The 27,691-nt window shown below is 41.7% G+C and overlaps 1 protein-coding gene across 6 annotated transcripts in view; it reads right to left on the reverse strand.

The window, feature by feature from the left end:
* TBC1D2 (TBC1 domain family member 2) overlaps nt 1-27,691 on the reverse strand; it is a 161,907-nt gene that overhangs the window by 23,653 nt on the left and 110,563 nt on the right. For all 6 annotated transcript variants that reach the window (XM_068233713.1, XM_068233711.1, XM_068233715.1 and 3 more), the window contains 3 exons: nt 22,309-22,779; nt 19,418-19,538; nt 5,429-5,614 (listed from right to left, as the gene is read on the reverse strand). In XM_068233713.1, the coding sequence (XP_068089814.1) occupies nt 5,429-5,614; nt 19,418-19,538; nt 22,309-22,779 (778 nt within the window). The remainder of the gene's footprint in view (nt 1-5,428; nt 5,615-19,417; nt 19,539-22,308; nt 22,780-27,691) is intronic.

A 27,691-nucleotide genomic window follows, 5' to 3' on the forward strand; every position in this document is an offset into this window, starting at 1 on the left:
CAGGGCTCCATGGGTGAACTCACGGAATTTACCACATATCTGAATACTATCTATCCTGGGATTGTCTTCAATCCAGAGATGTCCACCACACACATACCTTTTCTGGACGTCATGATAATATCGACTGAAGGAAGGCTTGAAACCTCATTATATAGGAAGCCCACGGATAGGAACACCATACTGCATTTTAGCAGCTCCCATCCGAGTCATTTGAAAGAGGGATTACCAGTGTCACAGTTTCTGAGGGCACTTAGAATATGCAGCAATACCTCAACAAGGGAAGTCCATCTGGAAGAAATGGAGAGAAGATTCCTTGAAAGGGGATATCCCAAGTCAACATTGACAAAAGCCATGAAAAGAGCTCTAGATCTCCATAGCGGAGTGACCACTAAAAGATCGGAAGTAGGCATTCCATTTGTCCACACCCACAATGTGGCCTCGGGGTGCATTAAACAAGCGGTAATTAAAAACTTGGACATATTACAAGCTGATCGCACCCTCACTAACTCAGTTAAAATTAAACCTCTGTTTGCATACAGGTCGAGCCCCAGCTTGAGGAACTCTCTGACACAGGCCGATCCAGTGAGTAAGTATAGCAAGGAGTTCATTCTCTCCAACAAGAAGGGATGCTACAAATGTGCAAACTGCAATGTTTGCAATTCCATAATAACAGGATCCACTTTTCATCATCCCAGAAGTGGCAAGAAATATCATATGAAGGAATATTATAACTGTAACACAGACCACTGTGTATACATGTTAAAATGTCCTTGCGGACTTTCCTATGTGGGCAAAACGACCTCCTCCTTTAAAGTAAGGTTCCAAAAACATCGAAGTGACATAAATGTCACATGGAGAGCTCATGAGAGAAAGGAGAACCTTGACTATACGAAACCGGTGGCCGTCCATTTCATTGAAAATAAACATGGAGCATGTCAGCTCAGGGGACAGGTCATTGAACATGTAAAGGTACCCTTGAGGGGAGGTGACAGGGACATTAGATTATTACAGAGGGAAGCCTTCTGGATTCATGAACTAGGCACTGTGCAGCCCGGAGGCTTGAATAAAAATAATCCATTAACTTGTTTCATTAGGGAAAGATAGTATGTATGTCGAATAATAGAGATTAATGGTCATTTATATTCCTCTATGTCTATTGTTTCATTTAGCTGTTTCTCTTTTCACAGGATTTTATTAATCACAGGGACACTCTGATTGTATTTTATTATGTCTTGCCGTATATGTTTGATATTAGCATGTCATTATGAGATATATACAGTAACCTATTGTTGTTTCTTTTGTGGTTTCAGCCATGAGGGGTCTACCTGTCCATCATGTCAATGATCACGCCCTGGTGGGTAAGTGTGTGCCAGCGTGTGTGTCGCAAAAAACAGGTACTCGTTATTATAGTTTTGCATATGTGTATTTATTATGTATGCATATATACACATATTATGTCGCATGCACCATTGGAGAGTAGTGTCTCCGCTTACTGAAGCATGCAGACTAGACAAATACTGCCATTGTCCCATTTGTGAGAGATGGCAGTCTATTTTGATACGACGTGCGGGTCACACGCCCATTAGGGGGGGCGTGACTGGTAGTCCTTCTCTCTGTTGTGACTGTTGCATAGCAACAGGTCACAAACAGCCTTGTTACGTCTCGCCGGCAAATACGCACATTGGGGGCGGAGCGAGAGCTCCGTCGAGAGTGTGCGGAAGCGTACGGAGTACGGATGCTGTGACTGTTGCATGGCAACCAGTCACTAACACCCCCGCTATGCATGGCCAGCAAGTACGCCCATTAAGGGGCGGAGCGAACAGCTCCGTCATGACTGGGCGTAAAGGGAGAGCGGCGAATTTCTCTGGGTTGGGCTCTTTCCACCTATGAGAGACGAGGGGCGGGGCCCAGGAACGTAGCACGCACAAGATACTGGCCTATGAGCCAGATTAGTAACGGCTTCCTGTCAGTATGCACATTCAAACGCTGCAGCAATTATCCACAGTTGTATAACAGGGTGTGACTGGTGAATCGCTCAAAAGGTATGAATCACAAAACACAGTAGCGCTGTCCGCACTTATTAACAATATCATTTAACCAATGGTTTTGATTACAGGTTACACTTGTTAATGTGGCATGTTCTTTTTGTAAACAACGGAGATGACATCACTGTTTTGCATCATTAGGGGTGTGGTCATTGGGGATTATGTTAGTTTATATAGGTGGTTTGGAATTGCATGCATTTGTAACTATACGCCTTGAGGAAGGGGGACCCTGTGTGGCCCCCGAAACAATTGTCGGCTTTATACCTTTTGGTAACGCATGGCTCAATAAAGGAGCGTGAACTCATTCATAACCGGTGTGCTGACACATTTTTTGCATAGTTTCACTGGAGACATAGCCTATGTCTCAGTGTCAAGCACCCGACTGCATTTTTTGATGGTGTGCCCTCCACAACCCTTTCTTTCTCTTGCATGCCTTAAACCTGAACTGGAGGTATCTGGTCCACAAAGCGTTGATCTTGCACCTTCTATACCTGAGATATCAAATCCCTCGGCAGAGAAGTTGTCAGCCCAAGTAAGTTTAATATCGATTGGTTCAGAGCATGATGACGGAATGTAAAATGCTGGTTTTGATATGATCTGTCCAAGATCCGCTGAGTTATGGCATAATTAGAGAAAATGCCAATTCGGTCCGTCAGACAATAGGGGCCAGACTTCAGAATCCTAAGGGTGGTAGAACATCTCTAGTTACCATCCACACCCTCTGGCAGAGAAAGGGTTAAAAACTGACTGGACAGAAAGAGAGAGAGACTCCAGCCATCCTTATAACATCACGTATTTGGCTGGATTATAAAAGGACTTCTACCCATTCCACAGAACTTTCCATAACTGGACTTTATATCTTCTGTTGGACTTATTATCGCAAAGGACACGGTAACTTGACAAATTGCTCAGACTATCAATAGCTATTTTCCCAGTTAATCTTTATTATTTCTGTATCGATTCGTTTCATTTGCTATATGTAGTTCTGCATTATTTCTTTAAATAAACGATTAAAAATCGTTTGTCTAAGTGCTGTTCTGAAAATCTTCGTAAAAGGATTCATATCTCCGTAGAGACTTTACCATAACTGTTTTGATATAAATATAGTTAGTTTTGCTATCTCTAGAAAGGTTGTCAAATTAACCCTTTTTCCTATAGGATTTAGCTACAATTAGACTTCGAGCATTTGCACGCTTTATTGTGGATTGGTGGCAGCGACCTGGCCTCTATATGAGAGCCCAGATTGTATCGATTGTATATACAATCGAAAATTGAACTGTGTGTGGACTCACCAACCAATCCAAAAGGTTACTTTGCCTGCAGCGCTGACTGCTTTCAGTATTCCCTCAGGGTCTGAGGTTTTATGGTAAACTGCAGCAAAGGGAACAGGAATTGGTGGGTGACTGCGCATACATCACAGGGACTAAAACATTACTGGTATAGCCACACTAAGATTTGGCACTATGCGGCCTCGCAGCAGGCGCCGAAAAGACCTGCTTTGTCGATATTCTACTAGCAGCTTCACCCAGTGCAGACATCTCCAGGCATCTTTTTAGATGTATGCGTTAAAATGACACCCTAAGCAAGCAAGAAAATATCTGTGGGCTATCAACCAGTATTTCGCACAGTGGTACGGCTGTATTGCTGAATTAATTGTTCCTCTTGTAAAACTATGAATACTGAAATAAAGCGTGGAAAAATAATGAGGTGAACCATGGCTTTTTGAACCAACATGTGATTCTGCTTTGAAATTCTAATAAAACATAATTTGATTTTATGCTAGTGTCTAAAATCCAGGATATGTGGCAGAATGAATTTCAAACTGAACTCTACAGCATATATGATATACAGCAGATTCGATTACTGTGATCGAATCTGCTGTGAAATCGATAACGCAAACGCTGACCGATCGACATCAGACATCAATCAATTCAGTCGATTGGTCCCGACAAAAAAAATTGATCAATCGCCTGCAGGTCGGGAGCGCATCGTTAGCGGCGTTCCATACGGCAACAACCGACGCAGCATAGCGGCAACAATATCACCTGTCCGGCCAGCACGAGTCCCCAGGATCCATTCAGTCACACTTCTTCCGGCTGGCCTTCTTCTCCATGTCCTCTTTACTTCCTGTTGCATGCTGTGACAAGCAGAAGTTCAAACAGTAGAGCGCCCTCTACTGTTTAAACTTCCACTTGCCACAGGACAAGATAGGAAATGAAGAGGACATGGAGGACCCTGAAAAAAGTGCGACTGAATGGATTCCGGGGACTCGCGCCAGTGGACAGGTAATATTGCTGTTGGTCGGGGAGCAGGGGCGGGGAGGCAGGCGGCAGTGGCAGCTTCACAGGTTTTGAATAGATTTCATGCTGAAATGGATTCACATCTGTGTGCAGTTTATGGCAGCCAAAAGATCCCTCTGTGATCAGATTATATCAGAGAGGGATATATTTGTTGGTCGATTTGGTGGCAATTAACCAGTGTATGGCAGCCTTAAAGGTGGCTATACATGATACAATCAAACTGATCATTAAAAATTATGGATTGTACAAAAAAGGAATATTTTGCTTTTCAATTTAAATTTTATTGCTCTGATATATAACACACAGTAAAGAAAAAGCCTACATAGCTAGTTAGCTAGTATAGTACGATATATGCTCAGCTACTGCAGCTACTGCTAAATGATACCAGAAACGAAACAGAACTGCAAGTGAGGCTAGTGTACTAACCACACCAATGCAGGGACCAAACCAGGATTTTTAAAAAATTTTAGCAATATATTTTTCAGGGTTTTTTTTCCCAATAAAAATCTGATTTTATGTGTTAGAAAAATCAGATAGAAAAGTATAAAAAAATAATGTTTTATTCATTAGTTTTGTTTGTTTGTTTGTTTCTTTAACTTTCAGGAAATTCAATCTTAAGTGTATGGTATACTGGTTAAAATGTTCAAATTATTTAATCAAGGGGTAAAATTGATCAGTTTCTCTGGTCAAAAATGTGTTTTAATCATATATTATGTATGTACCTCCTTTAGTCAACAGCCCATCTATGAATATTTCCCTGACAAATGTGTATTCCCTTATACAAAACAAACATGACCTTATTTCTATGAATATTTAATTTGGACTACGTTCACAGTGCAGCATTGCAATGCATCTGATAATATATTCACATTGCTAACACGATGCAATTATATTGTAATGGCGTGTTCACATCGGCGCATTAGCAGCACATTACAACCCATCTGCATAACAGTGCAGTACCACATAATGTGCGCGTATAGGGGCAGTGAAGCATTGTATGTAATGTGACGTCCAACACAATGCCCCACTGTAAATGTTACCTTACTGAATGTTATCTTTTCCTTCTTACATGAGGAATCCTACCTTTATCCCTTCATACAGGAATGCATCCCAGACTCTCAGAAGAATATCACTAACCAAACTGTCAACAAACACCACAAGGAACCAGTTGAAGGTGATAAGCGACAGGTCAATCTTATACTGCTGAAAATGTGCAGTCAAGCGCGGCAATTTTTCTGACAAGAAATCCTTTAATACTCTTTGATCAACCTAAAAACAAAATATAATATCATCACATATATATAGTAAAACATAATAATACATTTTGTCATTTAATTTATTTATTTGCATCCAGGGCTTTTAATATACTAATGTGTTGCTTGAAAGCATGCAACATGCAAGGCATCTCCTCACTGCCAAATCTCAGCACTTTTAAAGCTATATGAAGATGATGTCCTTGGAAACAAAAAAAAGAACTTGTGGCTAGGAAGCTAACGCACTACCCTGTTGTCCATCTAAGCCTGCCACTGCCAATATGAATGTGCATACTATTAAAGTTAAGTATAAAATAAGGCAGATGCTTCAAAAGTGCCACTTATCTGATGTGCACAACATTCTTGGTGGATTCAGAACACATTTGCAGGAAATAGATATGCAAAATATACTAATGCTTTAAAATCCTGTTAAATAATAAAGCACAAATCATAAATGTAATTATATATCAGATTAATTTATTTTATGAACCAAATGAACTTAGAATGGATTCAGTGGTCCGTTGTATAATGAACATGTTATAATGAGTGTGAACGGCAATGGAGACTGGACACAGACTTTAATGCAAAGCCTGCATGCAAGCGAGTTAGAATAACGAGATCTGTTACAACACTGTACTGTGACTAGGCCCATAGAGCTGTATGGGCAGTGAATTACTCTGCAACGTAAATTAGCACTGTGAACTAGCCCTTTAACCACTGAGGGGTTTTTCCCCTTATGGACCAGAGCAATTTTCACCTTTCCGAACTCCTCCCATTCATTCGCTAATAACTTCATCACTACTAATCACAACAAAATGATCTATAGCTTGTTTTTCCCCACCAATAATGCTTTCTTTGGATGGTACGTTTTGCTAAGAAATATTTTATTCTAAATGCATTTCAGCAGGAATAATAAGAAAAAAATGGAGAAAAAAAAACATTATTTCTCGGTTATTGGCGATAAAGTTTTAAAATAAAAAGGTGCTACTATGGATAAAACGCACCAGTTTTTGTAGATATGGGTGTATTCAGTGAAGTGGCCTTTAAGTCATAAAAGTTAAACAAGCATAGCTGAGGTGTTAAATCTATCTTATACTTGCACATATTCAATACATATTTCTGAACCCTGAACCCTTTCCCAATAAAGACTCACTACTTTGCATGAGCATAAGCAATGAAACATGTTGGCATTCTGAACAAGGCACTTGGGGCAACATGGCCGATAATCTGAAGGTGGTGTTTTGTATTTGATGTTAAATGCATATTTAGCATGATGTATCATTTTAAAGTGTGATTCCCTCCATGATTCATCTAAAATCAATGACCTTAATAAGTTATTCCCCTCTATAATTTTTTAAATACCATAAGTTCCCAAGCTTTGAGATACCTTTCTCCTCCCATGCTAGAAAACCACTGTGGGATATACTAGGCCTAAAGCCCGGATGTCCCCACAATGGCATATATTTGGATATTCTGGCCTGTTGCTTAAAGAGAATCCATATTTCCTTACATGTAGCCCAGGTATCCCTGACCATCCTGCTGTGTTTAAGGCGAAGAGGAAGATCTTTATAGGAGGTATGCAGGTCTGCCAGAGGAATCCAGGGCTCCATGAAAGCACTTTCCAAATCATAATTGGAAAAGGTACTAGATCGTCCTTCCCAATCCCTAATGTGCCTGAACAAACAAGCCAAATTGTAAAATCTTATATTGGGTAGGCCCAGCCCTCCTCATTCCTTGGGTAGTTTCAGTTTTGGTTCAAAAAAGGACACGTCTGCAACTCCCACATAAACCTGTAGTGTGCTAGGGTTTGGAGAGTAATATATACAAGAAGAACAAGAAAACCCTATATGTGACAGCACCACTCAGGACAATCATAGAAAGTATCAAAAAACATATAAGACTTTATTATATCAATCATGAAAAAATTTGATAGAACAATGCACTTCATAAATTATCCATGGTTAAAATCAATTAACAAAATGGGAAACAGACCCATCAATACTCTGTCCAATCAATAAATACGCAATATAGTGCTATATACCTCCTAAATAATGTAAATAAATCAAATCCTCAGAGGGCTCAATGCATGAGCCCTAATTGGAATGAACCCGGGTTCAGTAATGAATAAAACGTGTTAAGATGAGAGTCCCGGCGTCTCTCTCCCACCTTGAAAAAGCGGGGTAACGGGGGCGGAGCCTGGGCGCGAGACCGAGAGGGCGCATGGAGGAGTAGCTCCGATCTAGAGAGCCCGAAACGAGCACCCTTTCCCCGGTTCTACCTCCTCATTCCTCACAAGAAGACGCTGGATAACATCCTCCAGCTCCACAGATGGGTCCTACCAAAAAAACGGGCGGAGAAGCCGACCCCGGAATCCCCGAGATGTTCGCTCGCAAGAGCAAGGCGGGGAACTCCCAAAATGGCGCCCGCCCGCCTGGAGAAGCTGCGCAGCCCACCAACAAGGCCGCTACCACTGCAGATGCAGCAACCAAAGAGGACCTACAGAAGCTGTACCAGGACATTGAAAAGCTGGTAAGAACATCCAACAGTAACGTTGTTAAGGAGATTAGAGGGGAGATCACGGCGCTTGGAGACAGAATACAGGAGTTAGAGGAAGAGGTAGACGGGGTTAAGGCCTTCTGCACACAGGCCGAGCAGGATTTTGCTGAAGTCCGCACGGACATACAAGCCCTTAAAGATGGTCAGGAAGACCAGGAAAACAGGGACAGGAGGAACAATCTCAGAGTGAGGGGGGTCCCGGAATCGATAACAGATATCACCCCATACCTAGAATCCATGTTCACACAGATCCTACCCGACCTCCCTCCCGCTGAACTGCGTATGGATAGAGCCCATAGAGCACTCAGGGCTAAACCAAAGGACGGGGAGCCACCTCGGGACATTATCTTACGATTCCACTATTATATAGCACCCGGGAAGCCATACTAACATACGCACGTAACTCACCTGACTTTACCTTTGGAGAAGATAACATCACCTTTTTCCCAGATTTATCGCAGATTACCCTAAAAAGAAGAAAGGAGATGAAACCCCTAACTTCACAACTGATCCGCAACAAAATCAGATACAAATGGGGGTTCCCGTTCAAGCTTATCATTTTGATTAATGGCCGTCAGCTTGTGGTCTACGGCCCACAAATGATCAGGGAAACACTCACCAAGCTGGGCCTGGAAACACCAGAGAGCCCAGCCTCACCCGCTGACACTCCTCAGGCTCGGATTTCCGCTCCTCGGGCCTCATGGACCAAGGTGGGCCCCAGAAGATCTGCACGCAATATGAACGGGCAGGACCAACCGACCAATACGGAATACTGAATCATCTTTGGGAAAGGTACTTTGTTAACTTTTTCTCCCTCATGCCCTCTTGCCTGTCGCTATCATCCTTCACCGTGGTCCCACCGAGGACCTGCTTCTAACACTCTCTGCCCATCTATAGGGGGGCTATTTTGTTACAGCATCATATGCATATCTTATCGCCTGTTTATGATCATCGGAAAATGGGCTCCAGCCGGAGCCGTTGCCTTCATCACTCGGAAATGGTTTTCGAGGCATACCGACCCCCCTGACAGCTGCATTTTCCACTCACGCAGCCAAAGCAAAGTTAATTAGGGATGCCAGAACCCCGGCTCCCTGCCTTACCAACTGCCACTTGGCTGGAATTAGGTTCATGTTCAAACTGCATATGTTCATGCACACTTTTAATGGTTTGGTTTAAGGTTATAAATGTTGTACATGCAGATGAAAGTCATACCTTTTTATATTACTGGTATTCAGTCCTAACCAATGTTATCCCTATGGTGATTCTGTTTGATGTTAACCCTATGGTGTCTTTAATATACGAAGATGCGACCCCTCCACATCTATCGTTACCCTGACCTCGGAACCTGGTAGTGCCCAAACCCCACTGGCCGGAGCAACCCAAATGGACCTCAAAATTATCTCCCATAATGTTAATGGGCTAAATGCACCCCAAAAACGAAGAATGGTCAGTAACTATTATAAAGCACAAAAAGTGGATATTCTTCTCCTCCAGGAGACCCATTTTAAAAAAGGCTCTGAGCCAAAATATTGGCACAAATTGTACCCCAACACGTATTACGCCTCAGCCCCAACAAAGAGATGTGGAGTGGCCGTACTGTTTAGGAAAAATGTTACTCTAGAAGTCACAAAAGTAATCAGAGACCCTGAGGGGAGATATTTAATAGCTATAGCCTCAATATCTAGATGTATATACACCATTGTCAACGTGTATGCCCCCTCTGAAGGATTAAAGCACTTTCTTAATATTTTAACTTCGAAGATAGCTATGCATAGAGAAGGAAAGCTTATCATCACAGGTGACTTTAATACCACGTTAGATACCCCTTCTCCTGGCACTGGTACACGCAGACCCCCAGATAGAACGCTCATAGCCTTTCTAAGAGAGGTTAATGTATGGGATTCATGGAGAGCTTTGCACCCGGGGGAGAGAGGGCACTCCTTCTACTCACACCCACACGGGGTATATTCCAGAATCGATTTCATCTTTATGGATGCAACCCTGCTGGAGAGAACCAGCAAGGCAGATATATCTGCAATCTCCTGGTCTGATCATGCCTCGATCGAAGCTGCCATAGCCATACAGGCCCCCCCCTCTCAATATCAGTGGAGAGTAAACGAATCCTTATTGAAGGACCATGAAGTACAGGCTGAAGTCTCTGAATCTATAAGACAATTTTTAGTGCATAACTCCCCAGATGACACCTCTAGGAACATACATTGGGCTGCCCTGAAAGCCACAGTCAGAGGGGTCCTGATCAAAATATCCTCACAGAGGAAAAAAGCCTTTACCCTTAGACTCAAGACACTCCAGCAACAGATCAGGGACCTAGAGACACAACATGCTACCTCAGGGGAACAGAAACTCCTGGACTGGCTTCTGGCACTTCGTCAAGAGCTACATGCACTACTATTCAAACGAGCAGAACGTTCTCTAAGACTGACAAACCAAAAATTCTACGATAAAGCTAACAAGCCTGATACATTGCTGGCCCGTAAACTCTCCCAGAGGTTGGCCCAGAACAGACTTCATCCCATCAGGGACAGATCAGGGAGAATGTCTTATGACCCCACTCATATAGTGGACCTCTTCTCACAATACTACACTGATCTGTACAATGGCACCACCACAGATAACTCCACAATGAAGGCACCTCTTATCCTCAAATATCTAGACACAATACAGATCCCCTCTTTCTCCCAAGAGGATATATCTAAACTAAACACCCCCATTTCAACCAAGGAAGTAGAGATCACTATCTCGTCTTTAAAGAATGGTAAGGCCCCTGGCCCCGATGGCTATACGGCCTTATTTTATAAAACATTTAAGCCCCACCTCATACCAATACTAATGTCCCTCTTTAATAAGTTACTCAACGGTGAGGAAGATCTGTTGCCTGAATTCCTTCAGGCATCAGTAGTAGTTTTACCTAAACCGGGCAGAGATATTGCAGAGATATCCAACTACCGGCCAATCTCTCTGATAAATTCAGATATCAAAATCTTTTCAAAAATTTTGGCTGACAGACTGAACGCCCTATTACCGAAAGTAATACATCCAGACCAAACAGGGTTTGTTATGGGAAGACAGACTACCGACAACATCAGAAAAATGATTAGCTCGATCGAGGTCATGAATCATGCCAGAGGGCCTTCTCTGCTCCTATCATTGGATGCAAAGAAGGCCTTCGACAGAGTTGATTGGCGATATATGCGGGTTGGTCTTACAGAAATTTGGAATCACAGGCGAATTCCTTAATGGATTCCGCAGCTTATACACATTCCCGACGGCGTCGGTCTGCAACATGGGCCTTAGGTCAAAGTCATTCCCCATCAAGAATGGTACGAGACAGGGGTGCCCCCTCTCCCCTCTCCTCTTTGCACTATGCATTGAGCCCCTAGCACTGCTAGTCAGGGCATCTGTCAACGTCAGGGGGGTGGGGGTTGGGAAGGAGGAATTCAAAATCGCTCTTTTTGCAGACGATACGGTGTTCACCCTTTCCAGCCCCCACACCTCCCTACCAGCGCTATTTGACCTAATAGACGAATTTTGCTCAGTATCTGGATTCAAAATTAACTGCACTAAATCAGAAGCACTGACTTTTGGGCTAACACATACTCAGCAAACTGCACTTGCTGCCAAATTCAAATTTAAGATCCAACCAAAGGGCCTAAAATATTTAGGGATAGTACTCACGCCCTCCATTGCGCAGCTCTATGCAGCTAATTACACCCCTATTCTAACAAAGCTACATAACCTGTTAAACGAGTGGGGTTCTTACAATATCTCTCTGACTGGGCGTATAAACGCACTTAAGATGACCGCATTACCAAAGATCTTATATCTTTTTAGGGCTCTTCCTATAAGAATCTCTAGATCCGATATACAAAAATTACAATCACACTTCACAAAATTCCTTTGGGCAGGTAGGGTCCCCAGAATAGGCTACCAGCACTTAGCCAGAAGCAAGGCCCAGGGGGGATTGGGGGACCCGAACCTACTAAACTATTTTTATGCATCCCGCCTAGCACAAATTGCTCAGTGGTCTGCCACATACGGTACTATCAGGTGGGTCGACCTCGAGGCAGCACTGATATGTCCATTTCCCCTGGCATCATTACTCTGGACCAGGCGACCCTTGCTGCCCAAGCTCGGACCCCTGGCAGTAGTCACAGAATCTCTGCTCATTTGGAAAACACAAAAATCCAGACTTGGTCTCCTTAACAGGCGCTCCCTCGAAGAATCAATCCTCATGAACCTGGACTTCCTACCTGGAACCACGTCCCAGGTATGGGCCAACTCGACAATATTGGGTCCCCTTAATATCAAAGATATTGCCCCCGAGGGTAGGATCCTACCATGGCCCGAGTTAAAATCCAAGCTCTATCTCCAACTATCAGATTTTTTCCGATACCTACAACTTAGGCACTTTGTCCAGGGCTGCGCAATGGAGGGCCTCGAGACTTCTCCACCACCCATTGCTAAAGAATTCCATTCGTATAAACATACACCTGGCTTGATATCCCTATTTTACCATGAACTCTGGTACCGGCGTTTGGAGGAAATCTCCCCTGCCATGATAAGATGGCAGGAGAGACTCCAAAAGGTATGGTCCCTGGAGGAATGGGAAGCTATATTCCTGGACCTTGCAAAATCCTCTAGGAACAGCCTAACCAGAGAAAGGGGATATAAAATACTATATGATTGGTACAGAACCCCCTCAATACTCTTTAAAAGAGGTATCTCTCCCACAGACCTATGCTTCAGAAGTTGTAATATGCAGGCAGATCAAGCCCATTGTTGGTGGTCCTGCCCTGTTGTAAAAGAGTTCTGGATGGCATGCTTTAGTCTAGCCTCCTCAGTTTTGGGAACGGATGTGGAGGTTGACCCATGGGTGGCCCTTTTTGGTAGAGCCTCTTCTCACTAAATTTAATAATAAGCTACTGGTACACTTCTGTAATGCAGCTAAAGCTATCATAGCCAAAGAGTGGAAATCTACCACTATACCCAAAGTAGCCTTAAAGCACAAAATTAACAAATATTTCTGGATGGAAAAGATTACGGCTACTTTGTATGATGAGGAGGATCGGTTTGACAAGATCTGGTCACCCTGGGCCGAAAGATTCCCCCAAACGTGACCCTACTGGGCACATTTTGGAGACGAAGTTGGCTCTCTTTTTCTTATGACTTAGCAAACTGAAAGCTACAGTTCTGTGTAGACACCTCGGAAATCAGAATGTAAAAAATATAAAATTTCAAGTCCTCACCTGTACCTCTCTTATATGCTTTAATGAGACTGATACCATTGACTCTGTAAACTGTTACATTTTGTATGTACACCTGTTCTTTAATAAAATTTCAATGTTGAAAAAAAAAAGAAAAAGCGGGGTAACCCCCGCGAAACTAGTGGGTCCGTTTGAGGGGATCTTCTGCCGCACTCTGCCTCCGCTTAGCTTGCCTCCTCCCTATATGACCTGGCTAAGTATTGATCCTTTTGATACTTTTCACTATAGGCTGTCCTTGCATTCACTGGTCCTGCCTTTTATCTTTCATCACTGATGTATGCATTATGGCAATTATATATATGTTTTGTACTTTAGGGTGTTGTAATTATGATATAATCACTGGTTGATCATTTCACATTATATATTGAGGGACTCTCATCTTAACACGTTTTATTCATTACTGAACCCGGGTTCATTCCAATTAGAGCTCATGCATTGAGCCCTCTGAGGATTTGATTTATTTACATTATTTAGGAGGTATATAGCACTATATTGCGGATTTATTGATTGGACAGAGTATTGATGGGTCTGTTTCCCATTTTTTAATTGATTTTAACCATGGATAATTTATGAAGTGCATTGTTCTATCAAATTTTTTCATGATTGATATAATAAAGTCTTATATGTTTTTTGATACTTTCTATGATTGTCCTGAGTGGTGCTGTCACATATAGAGTTGGGCCGAACCTCCGATTTTCGGTTCGCGAACCCTGTTCGCGAACCTCCGCGAAAGGTTCGGTTCGCGAAAAAGTTCGCGAACCGCAATAGACTTCAATGGGGAGGCGAACTTTCAAAGTTTTAAAAAATTCTATACACTGCAAAAATGATAGAAAACATGTTTCAAAAGCTCTAATGCCTGGAGTCACACCTAATTGAGTGAAATACACTTTTGCTCGAGGACCCACCCTCCCTCCCTCCTCCAAGCAAGGTCCTTTATACCATTTGCCTACCTACACTAATTAGTTATGGAACAGCTGCTACACACTCTGCTAGGGAGTTTTTACTCTCCCACCTCCTCCTCCCTCCTCCCTCCTCCCTCCTCCCTCCTCCCACCTCCCACCTCCCTCCTCCCTCCTCCCACCTCCCACCTCCCACCTCCCACCTCCCACCTCCCACCTCCCTCCTCCCACCTCCCACCTCCCACCTCCCACCTCCCTCCTCCCTCCTCCCACCTCCCACCTCCCTCCTCCCACCTCCCACCTCCCACCTCCCACCTCCCTCCTCCCTCCTCCCTCCTCCCTCCTCCCACCTCCCTCCTCCCACCTCCCTCCAACCCTTCAACCCTTCAACCTATTCCCTCCTCCCTCCGGGAGGAGGGTGTCTTCTGGCAGGGAATTATACTTTTTTAAAAGCCAGTATATATCATACCATAGCTGGGAATCGAACCCAGATCACACTGCATGGTGGACACGTCAGTGCATCACCCTAAGCACTGTACCACTACAGTAGTAAGTGAAGCTACCGTAAAATGTACCATTAATGCTCAATGCAATAGAACCATTAGGTTGCTTAAAGGAGAACTGTAGTGAGAGGTATATGGAGGCTGCCATATTGATTTCCTTTTAAGCTATACCAGTTGCCTGGCAGCCCTGCTGATCTATTTGGCTGCAGTAATAATAATAATTATAATCCAAACATTTGTATAGCGCTTTTCTCCTGTCAGACTCAAAGCGCTCAAGAGCTGCAGCCACAGGGACGCACTCAAGAGGCCACCCTGCAGTGTTAGGGAGTCTTGCTTTGAACTCCTTACTGAATAGGTACTTGACCTAGCCAGGATTCGAACCCTAGTCTCCCATGTCAAAGGCAGAACCCTTAACCAGTACACTATCCAGCCACTGTCGTGTGAATCCCACCAGAAACAAGCATGCAGCTAATCTTGTCAGATCTTACAAAAATGTCAAACACCAGATCTGCTGCATGCTTGTTCAGGGTCTAGGGCTAAAAGTATTGGAGGCAGAGGATCTGCAGGATAGCCAGGTAACTGGTATTGCTTAAAAGGAAATCAATATGGTAGCCTCCATATACCTTTCACTACAGTTCTCCTTTAAAGGGAACCTTAACTGAGAGTGATATGGCTGTTTCCTGTAAACAATACCAGTTGCCTGGCAGTCCAGCTGATCTTTGTGACTGCAATAGTGGCTGAATCACACCCTGAAACAAGCATGCAGCTAATCCAGTCTGACTTCAGTCAGAGCACCTGATCTGCATGCTTGTTCAGGGGCTGTGGCTAAAAGTATTAGAGACACAGGATCAGCAGGCAATTCAGGCAACTGGTATTATTTTAAAAGGAAAAATCCATATCCTTCTCCGTTTAGGTTCCCTTTAAGGATTTGTAGCATAAAAGCCAACTCACATTGGCTGGGATTCGAACCTGGGTCTCTCTGTATGGTGGACAAGCACACTATCCACTATACCAACTGAAGCTGGCCTGAAAATGCTGGCCTGAAAATGCTGGCCTGAAAATGCTGGCCTGAAAATGCTGGCCTGAAAATGCTGGCCTGAAATTGCTGGCCTGAAAACAAGCTGCATGCTTGTTTCAGGGTGTGATGCAGCTTGTTTTCAGGCCAGCAATTTCAGGCCAGCATTTTCAGGCCAGCATTTTCAGGCCAGCATTTTCAGGCCAGCCAATTAAAATCTCACTAGCAGAGAGTGTAGCAGCTGTCCCATAACTAATTAGTGTAGGCAGACAACTGAGTCAAATGGTATAAAAGACCTAGCTTGAAGGGAGGGTGGGTGGGTCCTCAAGCAGTGTGTTTGACTATAACATGTCTGCCGACAGTGAAATGGAGGGTAAAAATTTTGTTTTTTGATGCGAACTAGGCGAAGCGAACTTCCGCAAACGTTCGCCTGCGGGAGGCGAACGCGAACCACCGAAGTTCGCCAGGAACCGTTCGCCGGCGAACCGTTCGGCCCAACTCTACTCACATATAGGGTTTTCTTGTTATTCTTGTAGTTTCAGTTTTGCATAAGCTATTCTAACTTTACGGCCTCTCAATAGGAACTTGTTAAAGGCTCTCTCCACCATTTGAATATCATTATGCTTTATCAGTAAGGGGATTGTTTGGAGGGGTTATAATATTTTGCCAAAACACTTGGACTTTAGGATTGCGGCCCTGCCCATAAGACTAATTGGTAAGTTCTGCCAGTGTTCTAGTTTTTGTGTAATATGATTGAAGAGAGGTACATAGTTTAGATTATATAAGGATTCAGGGTCTCTTGTGAGAAAAGTTATTTTAAATACAAGATAATAAATTATTGCCTAGGAGAAAACTTAGGAGAAAAAGTTAAATTGCATATGGGCCAAAGTCCCAGAGAGACTTTGCATATGAATGTGTAGAAAAGAACATGTCATACACAACACATTTTAATTTCTAAATGCTGTTTAGAAAAACTGAACATTAAAAACCTGATTCACTTCCTATGAACAACATGCACATTTTTGGCAACATGAATTTACAAGATGTTTCTGCAGTCACTCTGTGATATCCTGCTTAAAAGAGTTACAAGGAAAGGAAAGTTATTTAAATGTAAAAATATTATACTAATATGTTGCAATGCTGTACTGTATGTTGCAATGTTGTGTAATACTGCTGAGGTATTTCTGCACTGAAACAAAGACTTCCGTACTAACACCACATTTGTTAAAAGTGGGTGATATATTGTGTCTCGGTACTGTCAAATAATCTACAGTATTAAAGCTGTATACTTCTGTGTTTTAAATTCTCTTCAGGCACCATGGACATTTTAAAGGAGAATTGCATGACATTTTATTGGCAAAGAATAAAAAGAACATCTGTATGCAATTTAGTGTTCTTATCTCTTTAAACGATTTCCCTTAAAGGACTTCCGAAGCCAAATGTTCAAAAAAAAAAAAAGTTAGATACCTGCATAACTTTGGAGGACATGGAGGACGCCGTCCGCGCCCTCCATGCCGTTCCGCCGGGTCCCCGCCACTCATAGCCCCCCAAACAGCTCACGACCCCACGGCCAGGGTCGAGCTCTCCTGCCTGCATAAAGATGGCCGCCGGCGCTGGCCGCGGCTGCGCACTCCGCATTGCCGCTAGTGCGGCTGCGCAGCTCTAGGGCCAACCCCCCCGATCCACGTAACAGGCTGTTTCCTGTAGCGTGGATCGGGGGGTTGGCCCTAGAGCTGTGCAGCCGCATTAGCGGCTATGCGAAGTGCGCAGCCGCGGTCAGCTTTATGCAGGCTGGAGAGCCTGACCCTGGCCGAGGGGTCTTGAGCCGTTTGGGGAGGCTATGAGCGGCAGGGACCCGGCAGAACGGCACGGAGGGCGCGGACGGCGTCCTCCGTGTCCTCCAAAGTTATGCAGGTATCTAACTTTTTTTATTTTTTGGGGGAACATTTGGCCTCGGAAGTCCATTAAACTCTGTGAATTGCTGTTGTTGTAACTGTCACTAACCAAGTCTATAGAAATTGGACTGATCAGTTCAAATTAAAATTTACAGCTTTAAACACTCTTGCAACTTAGTTCCCCCACAACAATCATTGGTGATCAGTTTGGGCACCTTTTCAAGTGTTCAGGTCTATCATAACATCTGCCAACTGTTTGTTACAAATTGGGCACTGTGGAAAACCATACCCATCACTACTGTTATTTTCTTATGCAGTTGTCGACACCTCCTTTCCACTTGTACTCCCACCAGCGCAGAGCTAAACAGTGTTTTTATACAGTAAATAGCTGTCTAAAATAATAATTTGTGACAACCATTATTGTAAGTGTCTATGCTGCCTTGTGTGGGTTTTACTAAGGGAAATTGCTTATCGTTAACATAGCAGGACATGTCCACTGAGATTTTTAAAAATATTTTTCCGCTCCTTTAGTGTCTGCATCCTAGAATTTGCTTGTTAGCCTAGATAAGGGTCTGGTAAAAAGGTGCAAAGCTTGGCGTAGTGCTTTGTGGTAGTATGAGCATTTTATAAAATACTAGTCTCAAAACCCATTTCATAACAGGCGCTTGGCAACTGGCCTCAGCCTCGTGACACACACACACACGGCTGAGACCCCTGGCGCCCGTCCATGACCACTGCCTGAAGCCCATCTACAGCCGCGTTGGGCGCATGTGCGCCAGGAGCTGGCACGGTCACATGAGGACACAGTGACACGGTGATTAATACATAGGATTACTTTTCCTTTCATGTTTAGAACTGTATTTCCGAGGGTGCAATAAGGTAAACTAAGTAGAGGAACTTAAATGTTAAGGTACACGTCATTCATGTCCAGGTGCCACATGGATTTTGTAAAGAGAGCGATTAACATCAGAAACTTAACACTCTCATAGATAAATACCAGTTTTCCACAATCTAGTCCTTTAAAATCTTTAAATTCTTCACAGTTTAACTGGGAAATAAATCTGTTTGTTAAAGAGAACCCGAGGTGGGTTTGAAGAATATTATCTGCATACAGAGGCTGGATCTGCCTATACAGCCCAGCCTCTGTTGCTATCCCAAACCCCCCTAAGGTCCCCCTGCACTCTGCAATCCCTCATAAATCACAGCCACGCTGCTGACAAACAGCTTGTCAGAGCTGGCTGTGTTTATCTCTATAGTGTCAGTCTGCTGCTCTCCCCGCCTCCTGCAGAACTCCAGTCCCCGCCTACATCCCTTCCCTCCCTGCTGATTGGAGGGAAGGGACGGGGGCAGGGACCGGAGCTATGCAAGAGGCGGGGGAGCAGCTGAGACTGACACTACAGATGTAAACACAGCCTCACAACACGGCTGTGATTTATGAGGGATTGCAGAGTGCAGGGGGACCTTAGTGGGGTTTGGGATAGCAACAGAGGCTGGGCTGTATAGGCAGATCCAGCCTCTGTATGCAGATAACATTCTTTAAACACACCTCGGGTTCTCTTTAAGTCAGCATTAGTGAACCTTTTTGCAGTACCTTATTAGTAAAGAACTCCCCTTTCACATAGCATAACCTAAACATGACGCACAAGTTAAATTTGAAAGGTCTTACTTGTGATCCTGTTAAATTATTGCTGTAGTAATCTGGTGGCATTATATTCTCAACGATATCCACCATGCAATAAAATGCACTTTCCTCTTCTTCTAAAACCAAAAGTGCAACAGCAGCTAACCTGCAAAAAAATTAAATCATACAAAATAACTTTTGATTTATTTAAATTATTATTATCACTTTTATTTTACCGGACTGAAGGAAGGGTGAGACATCCACATTATTCTTATATCTATATCTATATCTGTTCTGGGACTCTGGTAAGTAATACTTTACCTTTTTTAAGTACAAAGAATGTGTGAGGCCAGAAACCCACTAGGAGCAATTTCTAATGAAAAAAAATCTAGTGATTTGAAAAAGCTCTTGCTAATGCAATGCTATGGGGGATTTTTATAAAAGCACATCGCTCAAGTAGGATCACACCACCTAGCATTACATTAGCAGGAGTTCTCAAATCGCAAAACGCTCAGAAAATCGCTCCTAGTGGATTTCTGGCCTAAAACATTGAAGAAGAACAAAACATTCTGCTAGAGTTCCCAAGACTGGTTAAAAAAAAAAGAAAAAAAGGTTGAATTATAAAGTTATGAATTACTTACCCACTGTTTTTTTAGTCATTTTATCCGTAGTTTAAGTTGCAGATTTATCTCTTGAATTGTATCATTAACATGAATGCACATAAGGAGTTTTTTAGAGCAAGTTTTTCTTGTTAACCTTCCTTTGGTAGACAAATGTCCCAAACTTTTGGAATTGGGGAGCCTCATTATTTCTCTACCTGCTGTAAAATGGGTTTGTTTTTCATTTTTGCTATTAACCCTTGTACCACTGCTGAATGTGTAAGGGTTCTGGAAAGTATTCTGTTATTTAACTGGGAAGGGGGTTTCTATTTGCTTACTACCCAAGTAGGAAACTAACACTTAGGGTTCACTCCCTTTACCAGTATCTCCACCTGGCCAATACAGATATCAGCTTGGTGCTCATCCACATTGAACACTTTTCCTTTGACAAGGAGAATTTAGATTTCATAACACAAAATGCAGTATTCTAATTTTAACAGATGCACATTTATGTCAAATACAATTATTACTTTTTAGGAAATAAGGACATCTTTCGAAGAATATCACAAAAAACTGTTTACCTTTAGTTTTAATATAGCTCTAATGAGCAGTAAATGACAGACTTATATGACATCTATTATTAAACGTCTAAAAAGCTCCACTGTCTGACTCACAATTGCACACTTGTTCCAGGGCAATTATACAATATGACTGAGCCTAAGGTGACTGCTTTCACAGTTCATAAGCCAGATGGTGGAAACTTCCATTAGACAGGGACTTAACTTGGTGACAGATTAAAAATAGCATGGCTGACATTGGAAACAGGACATCAGCTACATGTCTAGAGCGCACTGTTTTCTGGGAACTCACGGGGACCTATGCAAAATGAAAGAAACCCTATACTAGATTTCTGTAGATCAAACTGGTAATAAGGCTGCACACTGTGGGGTTGACATAGTGACGTTATGTATACACTTCACATTTTTCACAGTTGAAAAGATTGTTCCTGATTGATTTGGCTGGAAATCTAAAGTGTGTATATGTGTTTCCTGAGGTTAGTGGTCTGCTCCGTAGTGATTAACCAAAATGGATCAATGTTGCTTAACTCCTACTGTTCATGATGGAACAGATAGAGCAGAACATTTTGCTTACCTGTAAGCCAAACAGCATGTGTGTACAGATCTTCTTCCAAAGCTACCATCCAAAATGATCTCTAATAATCTTTTCAGGAACAAAAGTTTAAAGTGTGTACCAGGCTTAAGATTGGAAAAACATGACAATCACAAACTTTTGCCACCTTATCCAAGACAATTTTTAAAGCAAATCTGAACAGTGTAAAAAATGTAATATAAATATATCCCGTGTCATAAGTTTTCATGAAGGTATATAGTATAGTATAGTATATAGTATAGTTGTTTTCAGGCTCCAGGGCTGCCCATTCCCCTGGCCATTATTTTTTTGACTGGATCTCAGTTGACGATAAGAACCAATGGCTGTGGAGGAGCGCATTTGAACAAGGCATGCACAAGTTACCCGCGCATGCCCAATAAAAGGAATTGCCTGTGACCTTGCACTTGGCCAGTTTAACTGCACTCATGCACATCCACATGTGCTTACAGTCAACTGGGATTCGATCATAAAGGTACATGTTGGGGGAACAGGTAACCCATGAGCTATAGTAGATAGCTTCATCTAAATGTATAGCACATGGGGCCCTTATTTATTGTATTTATAAATCGCCAACATATTATGCAGCGCTTTATACTCCATAATTATACATTGTTGGCTAACCGTACTAAATAAATTCCTATGAGTCCCTCCTATCACTAAAAGCTCCATAGTACAACCTATCTCTGTGATGTTACAGTATATGGACCGTCAGATGAGCTGAGATAAGAGGCTCATCTACAATGTAGTCTCTTTTATGCTATCAGCAAACATGCAGTATATTACAAAAGTGAGTACACCTCTCACATTTTTGTAAATATTGTATTATATTGTTTCATGGGACAGCACTAAAGATATGACTTATTGCTGTTATGTTAAGTAGTCAGTGTACAGCTTGTATAACAGTGTAAATTTGCTGTCCCTTCAAAATAACACACAACCATTAAAGTGTCATATCTTCAGTGTTGTCCCATGAAAAGACATATTAAAATATTTACAAAAATGTGAGAGGCATACACACACTTTTGTAAGATACTGTAACTGTTCCCCCACTGATGTCTTGGTTTATGGAATGTTTGTTTGGAGTGAGAGGTCTGTTTTAACAAGCATCACAGAAGAAGTAAGTAATATTAAATGGGTTTGAAATTAAACTTTTCTATTTATTTTTACCTGTTCAGTCCTTGACAATACCCAATAGTAGGGTTTCGCCATGAGTATGCGAGAAGCACCCTCCTAAGCTTCTGAATGAATTCTGAGGTAGGACACTTAAAGTGTTTGTTGTTGGTCAAAGTTCGATGAATATCAAGTTCAATCTGCTGAGAGGCTGGATGCTGGGAACTCTCAGACTTTCTCAGAAGAGTGGAGTAATGGTTGGCACTGATGCGGACCCGCTGGGCAGTAAGCCAATTCCATACACGTTTTCGATGTTCAGGAGGGATTCCACACCTCACCAGGTTCTTGAGCTCCACAGAGTGGCTCAGTTCTTCAATACTATTCCATTTCATTCTTAAAGGTTTGTCCACAGCATCATGGTTTAGGAGCTTGTTGGATCGTATCTCTAATGCCTGAATTTTGGCTAAAAGTTTCAAGTGCTCAACTTCATATTCTGGTATTATAACAAAGCCGTAATCATCATATTCACTGAAAAGTAACCAGGACAACTAAACATTAATTGAAAAAGCAAATCATGAGATGAGCAACCATTTGACATTTTTCTTTCTGTGATGTAAAATTTAAACTGTATTCGAATACATTTTTTTTTATTTCAATAATTTTTATTGAGAAAGTCAACACAGAAATACACATATAAGCATATAATTAAGCATATAATTCAACTGTATGACAATCAGTATACAATAAAATTGTAGCTCAAATAGGGTAGGAGCAGGTAAGAATTCTGGTGACAGAAAAACACAAGAAACAGTATAGAGATGTTAACAGTAATATCCTCAATTGCTGCAAGAACTATGTCATGCAGAGCAGAACACAATGTGCTTATAATATAACTTATAAAACATAACACATAACGTTGGTGTGGGTAACATAATGATAAAATAGAATATAGTATGTAGTATGTAGCCAGCAAAACATGAACACCAATAACCAATATTTAAGGGTTAATATGACTATTTCCTCTAGAATGTTAGTAATTTGATACTCAGATTATGTTGTGATTGGTACTATCTGATAAGATTGGGTTGGAAGAAGGTAAGAGGTAGAGAGATAAGTGAAGGGTCACATACAGAGTGATGTACAGGAGCTACTGTTAAGGCGAGCTGAGAAGAGCATTTCAAAATTTACGTTTGTTTGAGCAGTTGCCTTAACTTGTATTATGGACGGGACCTGTGGGAATGCCCAATTTGCTAGGAGGAGTTGTCTAGTGGCAAACAATATGTGTGAGACAATAAGTCTGTACGATGGAGGGATACGATCCATATTAATATGGAGGATGGCTAATGCTGGGACTGGGAGAGTTTGGTGACCTACAATGTCACTAATGGTTCTGAAAACATTTTTCCATAGGCCATGCACTAAAGGATAGGACCAAAGCACATGATATAGGGAGCCTATTTCTAGACAATTCCTCCAGCAATATGGTGAGTGAGAGGTATTGAAAGTGGCCAAACGTCTTGGAGTAAAATACCAATTATGGAGTGTTTTTAACGCCAATTCTAGATGAGACATACAATGGGAATATTTAGATACGCTAGTCAGCGCTTTAGATACGTCTGATTTAGTAATTGGGGTCTTGAGTTCTCTAGACCATATATTTATATTTCTAATTAAGGGATCTTCAGTATGGAAAAGCGAGGACAAATGTTTATACCAAGAGGAGATTCCTTTTTTTAAATTATTAGGCATTTTAATGTACGCTTTGAGGTGTCTGGGGAGAGAGGTGGTTTGTGTCGAAAGAAAGTGTTTAATTTGTAGATAAGTATATTGTTCCGAACTTGGGAGGGCGAATTTTTTGCATAGGCCTTGGAAAGAGACCAATTTGTCCTTTTCAAATAAGTCGTTGATATTTATCACCTTAGCCTTCGTCCATGATCTAAGATTAATATTCTTGATGATTAGTGTTAGGGCAGTTAGTGGAATATCTAATTTCAGGTCGTCTGGATCTTTATGCGCTTTTGAATACATTTTCTGCCAGCATGCAATCGTAATTTGCATAGGTGGGGAAATTGGAGTTTGTGGTTTCATATTAAAAATGGAGGCAGAAAGGAGATCTTTTAAGGATTTACCATATATTGACAATTCTATGATTCCCCATGGTTTGATATGTGGGGAGGTCCACCAATGTTTGGAGATATCAAGTATGCAGGCCTGATAGTACATTTCAAGGTCCGGCAAACCAAATCCTCTAATTTGGGATGATTTAATTAATGAAGAGTATGCTATTCTATGTGATTTGTTTTTCCATATAAATCGAGTAATGACTGATTTTAGTTCGGTAAAGAAGTATTTAGGTATTGGGATATTTATCGTTCTGAATATATAAATTATTTTAGGAAGGACAGACATTTTAAACGCGGCGATTCTCCCAAGGATGGAAAACTCAAACTTCGCTATGTTATCTAAGTCCTTCTTTACTGTACTAATTAAGGGTATATAGTTATATTTATAGAGGTCAGAGGAGATTTTGGGGAGTTGGATGCCCAGACAGGTTATAGTTTGTTTTGCTATTGGGTATGGTAAATTTTCAGTTATCCAAGTCTCCTGTTGTTGAGATGCGTTAAAAGTAAGTATCAGGGATTTATTTCCGTTGACTTTATAAAGGGATGCTCTTGAGAAGTCATTAAGTACTTCTCTTACAGCTAGAAGAGATGTGGAAGGATTTTCTAAACTAAGGATCACGTCGTCAGCGAATAATCCTATAGTATATCGAGTATCTGCTATTTGAATACCTTCTATTTTTTGGTCAGATCTAATTTTTTGAGCCAGGGTCTCCATTATTAATGTAAAGATTAGAGGAGATAGTGGGCACCCTTGACGGGTGCCGTTAGATATAGAGAATACTTTGGAGGAGAAACCTGCAACTGTGACTGTTGCTGATGGAGTTGAGTATAGAGTGAATATAGCATTCAAAAAGGATCCCGAAAAGCCAAATTTAGTAGCTCTAAGGAAATCCCAGTGGACTCTGTCGAAGGCCTTCTCCGCATCCAAAGCAAGGAGGAGAGAAGGCCTCCGACAGAGCCCCATGTGGTGTATGATATTTATTATTTTCCTTGTTCCGTCCGTGGCCTCCCTCCCTTAAGTAAACCCAACCTGATCATAATTGATCAGGGTAGGTAGTATGTTTAGCAGTCTATTCACTAGCAATTTAGCAAAAATTTTCGTGTCACTGTTCAAAAGAGAAATTGGTCTGTAATTTGCTGGATACGCTGGGTCTTTGCCAGCTTTTGGTATGACAGAGATATTCGCCTTTTGGAATTCAGGTGCTAAGTGATTGGAGGAAACAATATAGTTAAATAACTTAGTCAATTTTGGAGCTAGGCAGATCTTAAAGTGCTTGTAATAATCGTTAGAAAACCCGTCCAATCCAGGAGCTTTGTTAATTTTAAGTTTAGTTATGACTTGCATAACTTCATTTACTTCAAAAGGACTATTTAGGAAAGATAATTGTGATTCAGAAATCTGAGGGAGGTTCATAGAGTCTAAGAAAGATTGGATTGTCTGTGCAGTGGGTTGAAAAGTGTTAGGATCCTTATTTAGATTGTAGAGTTTTTCATAAAAATCACTGAATGCATTGGCTATTTCGAGTGGGTTCGAGATAAGATCAGATTGGGCAGGATATTTTAAGGAGATCTTAGTTTTAGATTGTTTACCTTTGACTTGGTTAGCTAATAATTTGCTAGCTCTATTGCTTTGAGAATACCATAATGATTTCCTTTTTTGTAAAAGGTGGTCATATGAGTGAGATAGCAGTGATCTCAGTTTTTGTCTAAGAGTAAATAATTGTAAAGTCGTTTTATCCGTGATATTCTGCTTGTTCAGTGATTCAAGCTGTGCTATTTCATCTAGTGTTTTATAAGGTCATCTCTGGATTTTTTAATAACAGAGCTTTTTTGGATGAAAATTCCCCTCATGTATGCTTTATGAGCATTCCATAAAACATCCTCTTTCACCATTCCATTGTCATTAATATCAAAGAACTCTGTTAATTTTTTAAGTATCTCTGATTTGGTATGATCGGACGCAAGTAACGAGTTATTCAATCTCCATTGAGGTTTTGTTTCAGAACTGGCAGTTAGTTTTAACGTGCATAAAATGGATGCATGATCCGACCAGCTTATAGTGTTGATTTTTGTACTTTTGATTTTTTGAAGGGAAGAATAGTTAGTGATAAAGAAATCAATCCGAGAATAAGATCTATGGACTGAGGAGAAGCGTGTGTAGTCCCTCTCTGTTCCGTGTTGAGCTCTCCAGGGATCTATTAGATTTTCTTGCATCATCAGCTTGTGAAGGGTAACTTTGTGTTTTACTTGTTGATTCGAGGCGTCTAGTGTGGAATTTATGCATGCATTAAAATCACCCCCTAAAATAAATGTCCCTTCAGTAAGGGGTAATACTCTTTTAAGAAGTGATTTAACAAACGACAATTGGCCAGTATTAGGAGCGTAGGCATTAATAAGGGTAACCGGGTTATTATTAATTAGACATATCAATATGATATACCTTGCCTGTGTGTCCATAATTTCTTTTTTTTACTGTGACCATGAGTTTATTATGAAATGCAATAAGGACACCCCTCTTTTTCTTTGTAAAGTTATTACAAATAATAGTGGAAAAGTTTTTATGTGAGAAGTTTGGTTGTTTGTTTTTCATAAAGTGGGATTCCTGCACAAAGAGGAAGTCCCCCTGGTTAGCTACTGCCTCTTTCCAAAGCGAAAAACGTTTTTGTGGACTATTCAGTCCATTAGCATTAATAGATAAAATATTAACTTCCATCCTATTTAACTGGAGATAACATAGGCAGAATATTCTCTTCTTTTAAATTTAGTGCATGGCTATAGTACCAAACATCCACATTCAATTGTGAACATGTGCGGCTAACATTCAGAATGTTTAAGGGCCCGTTTCCACTAGTGCGGTGCAAATCGCTGGGATTCCACCGCTGACAAAATCGCATGCGGATGCGATTCCGCATGCGATTTTTGCCGCGATTTCGCATAGGCAGGCTATCAGCGATTTTAACCATGTCACTGCCTGGCTCAATGTACATTAGTTTTAGTGCGAATTCGCACGCGAAATCGCGGCAAAACGCATGTGCGATTTCCCCTATTAAATACATTGCCTGCGAATCGCCTGCATTCCACACGCAGGCGAATTCTGCAGGCCCTACCGTGCAGAAAAATCCTGCACAGAAAAACGCACCAAAAAACTGACAAGTGGAAACAGTCTCATCCACTTGTATTGGTTATGCGAATCCGCATGCAGACAACGCATGCGGATTCGCTCTAGTGGAAACGGGCCCTAACCAGCTAGATAGAGCATAACAGCTAACAAAGCTTAGATAGGTAATAAGAATCATCACAAACATCGAGAACTGATG

Source organism: Hyperolius riggenbachi, chromosome 1, assembly GCF_040937935.1.
Source record: "Hyperolius riggenbachi isolate aHypRig1 chromosome 1, aHypRig1.pri, whole genome shotgun sequence".
Taxonomy (NCBI): domain Eukaryota; kingdom Metazoa; phylum Chordata; class Amphibia; order Anura; family Hyperoliidae; genus Hyperolius; species Hyperolius riggenbachi.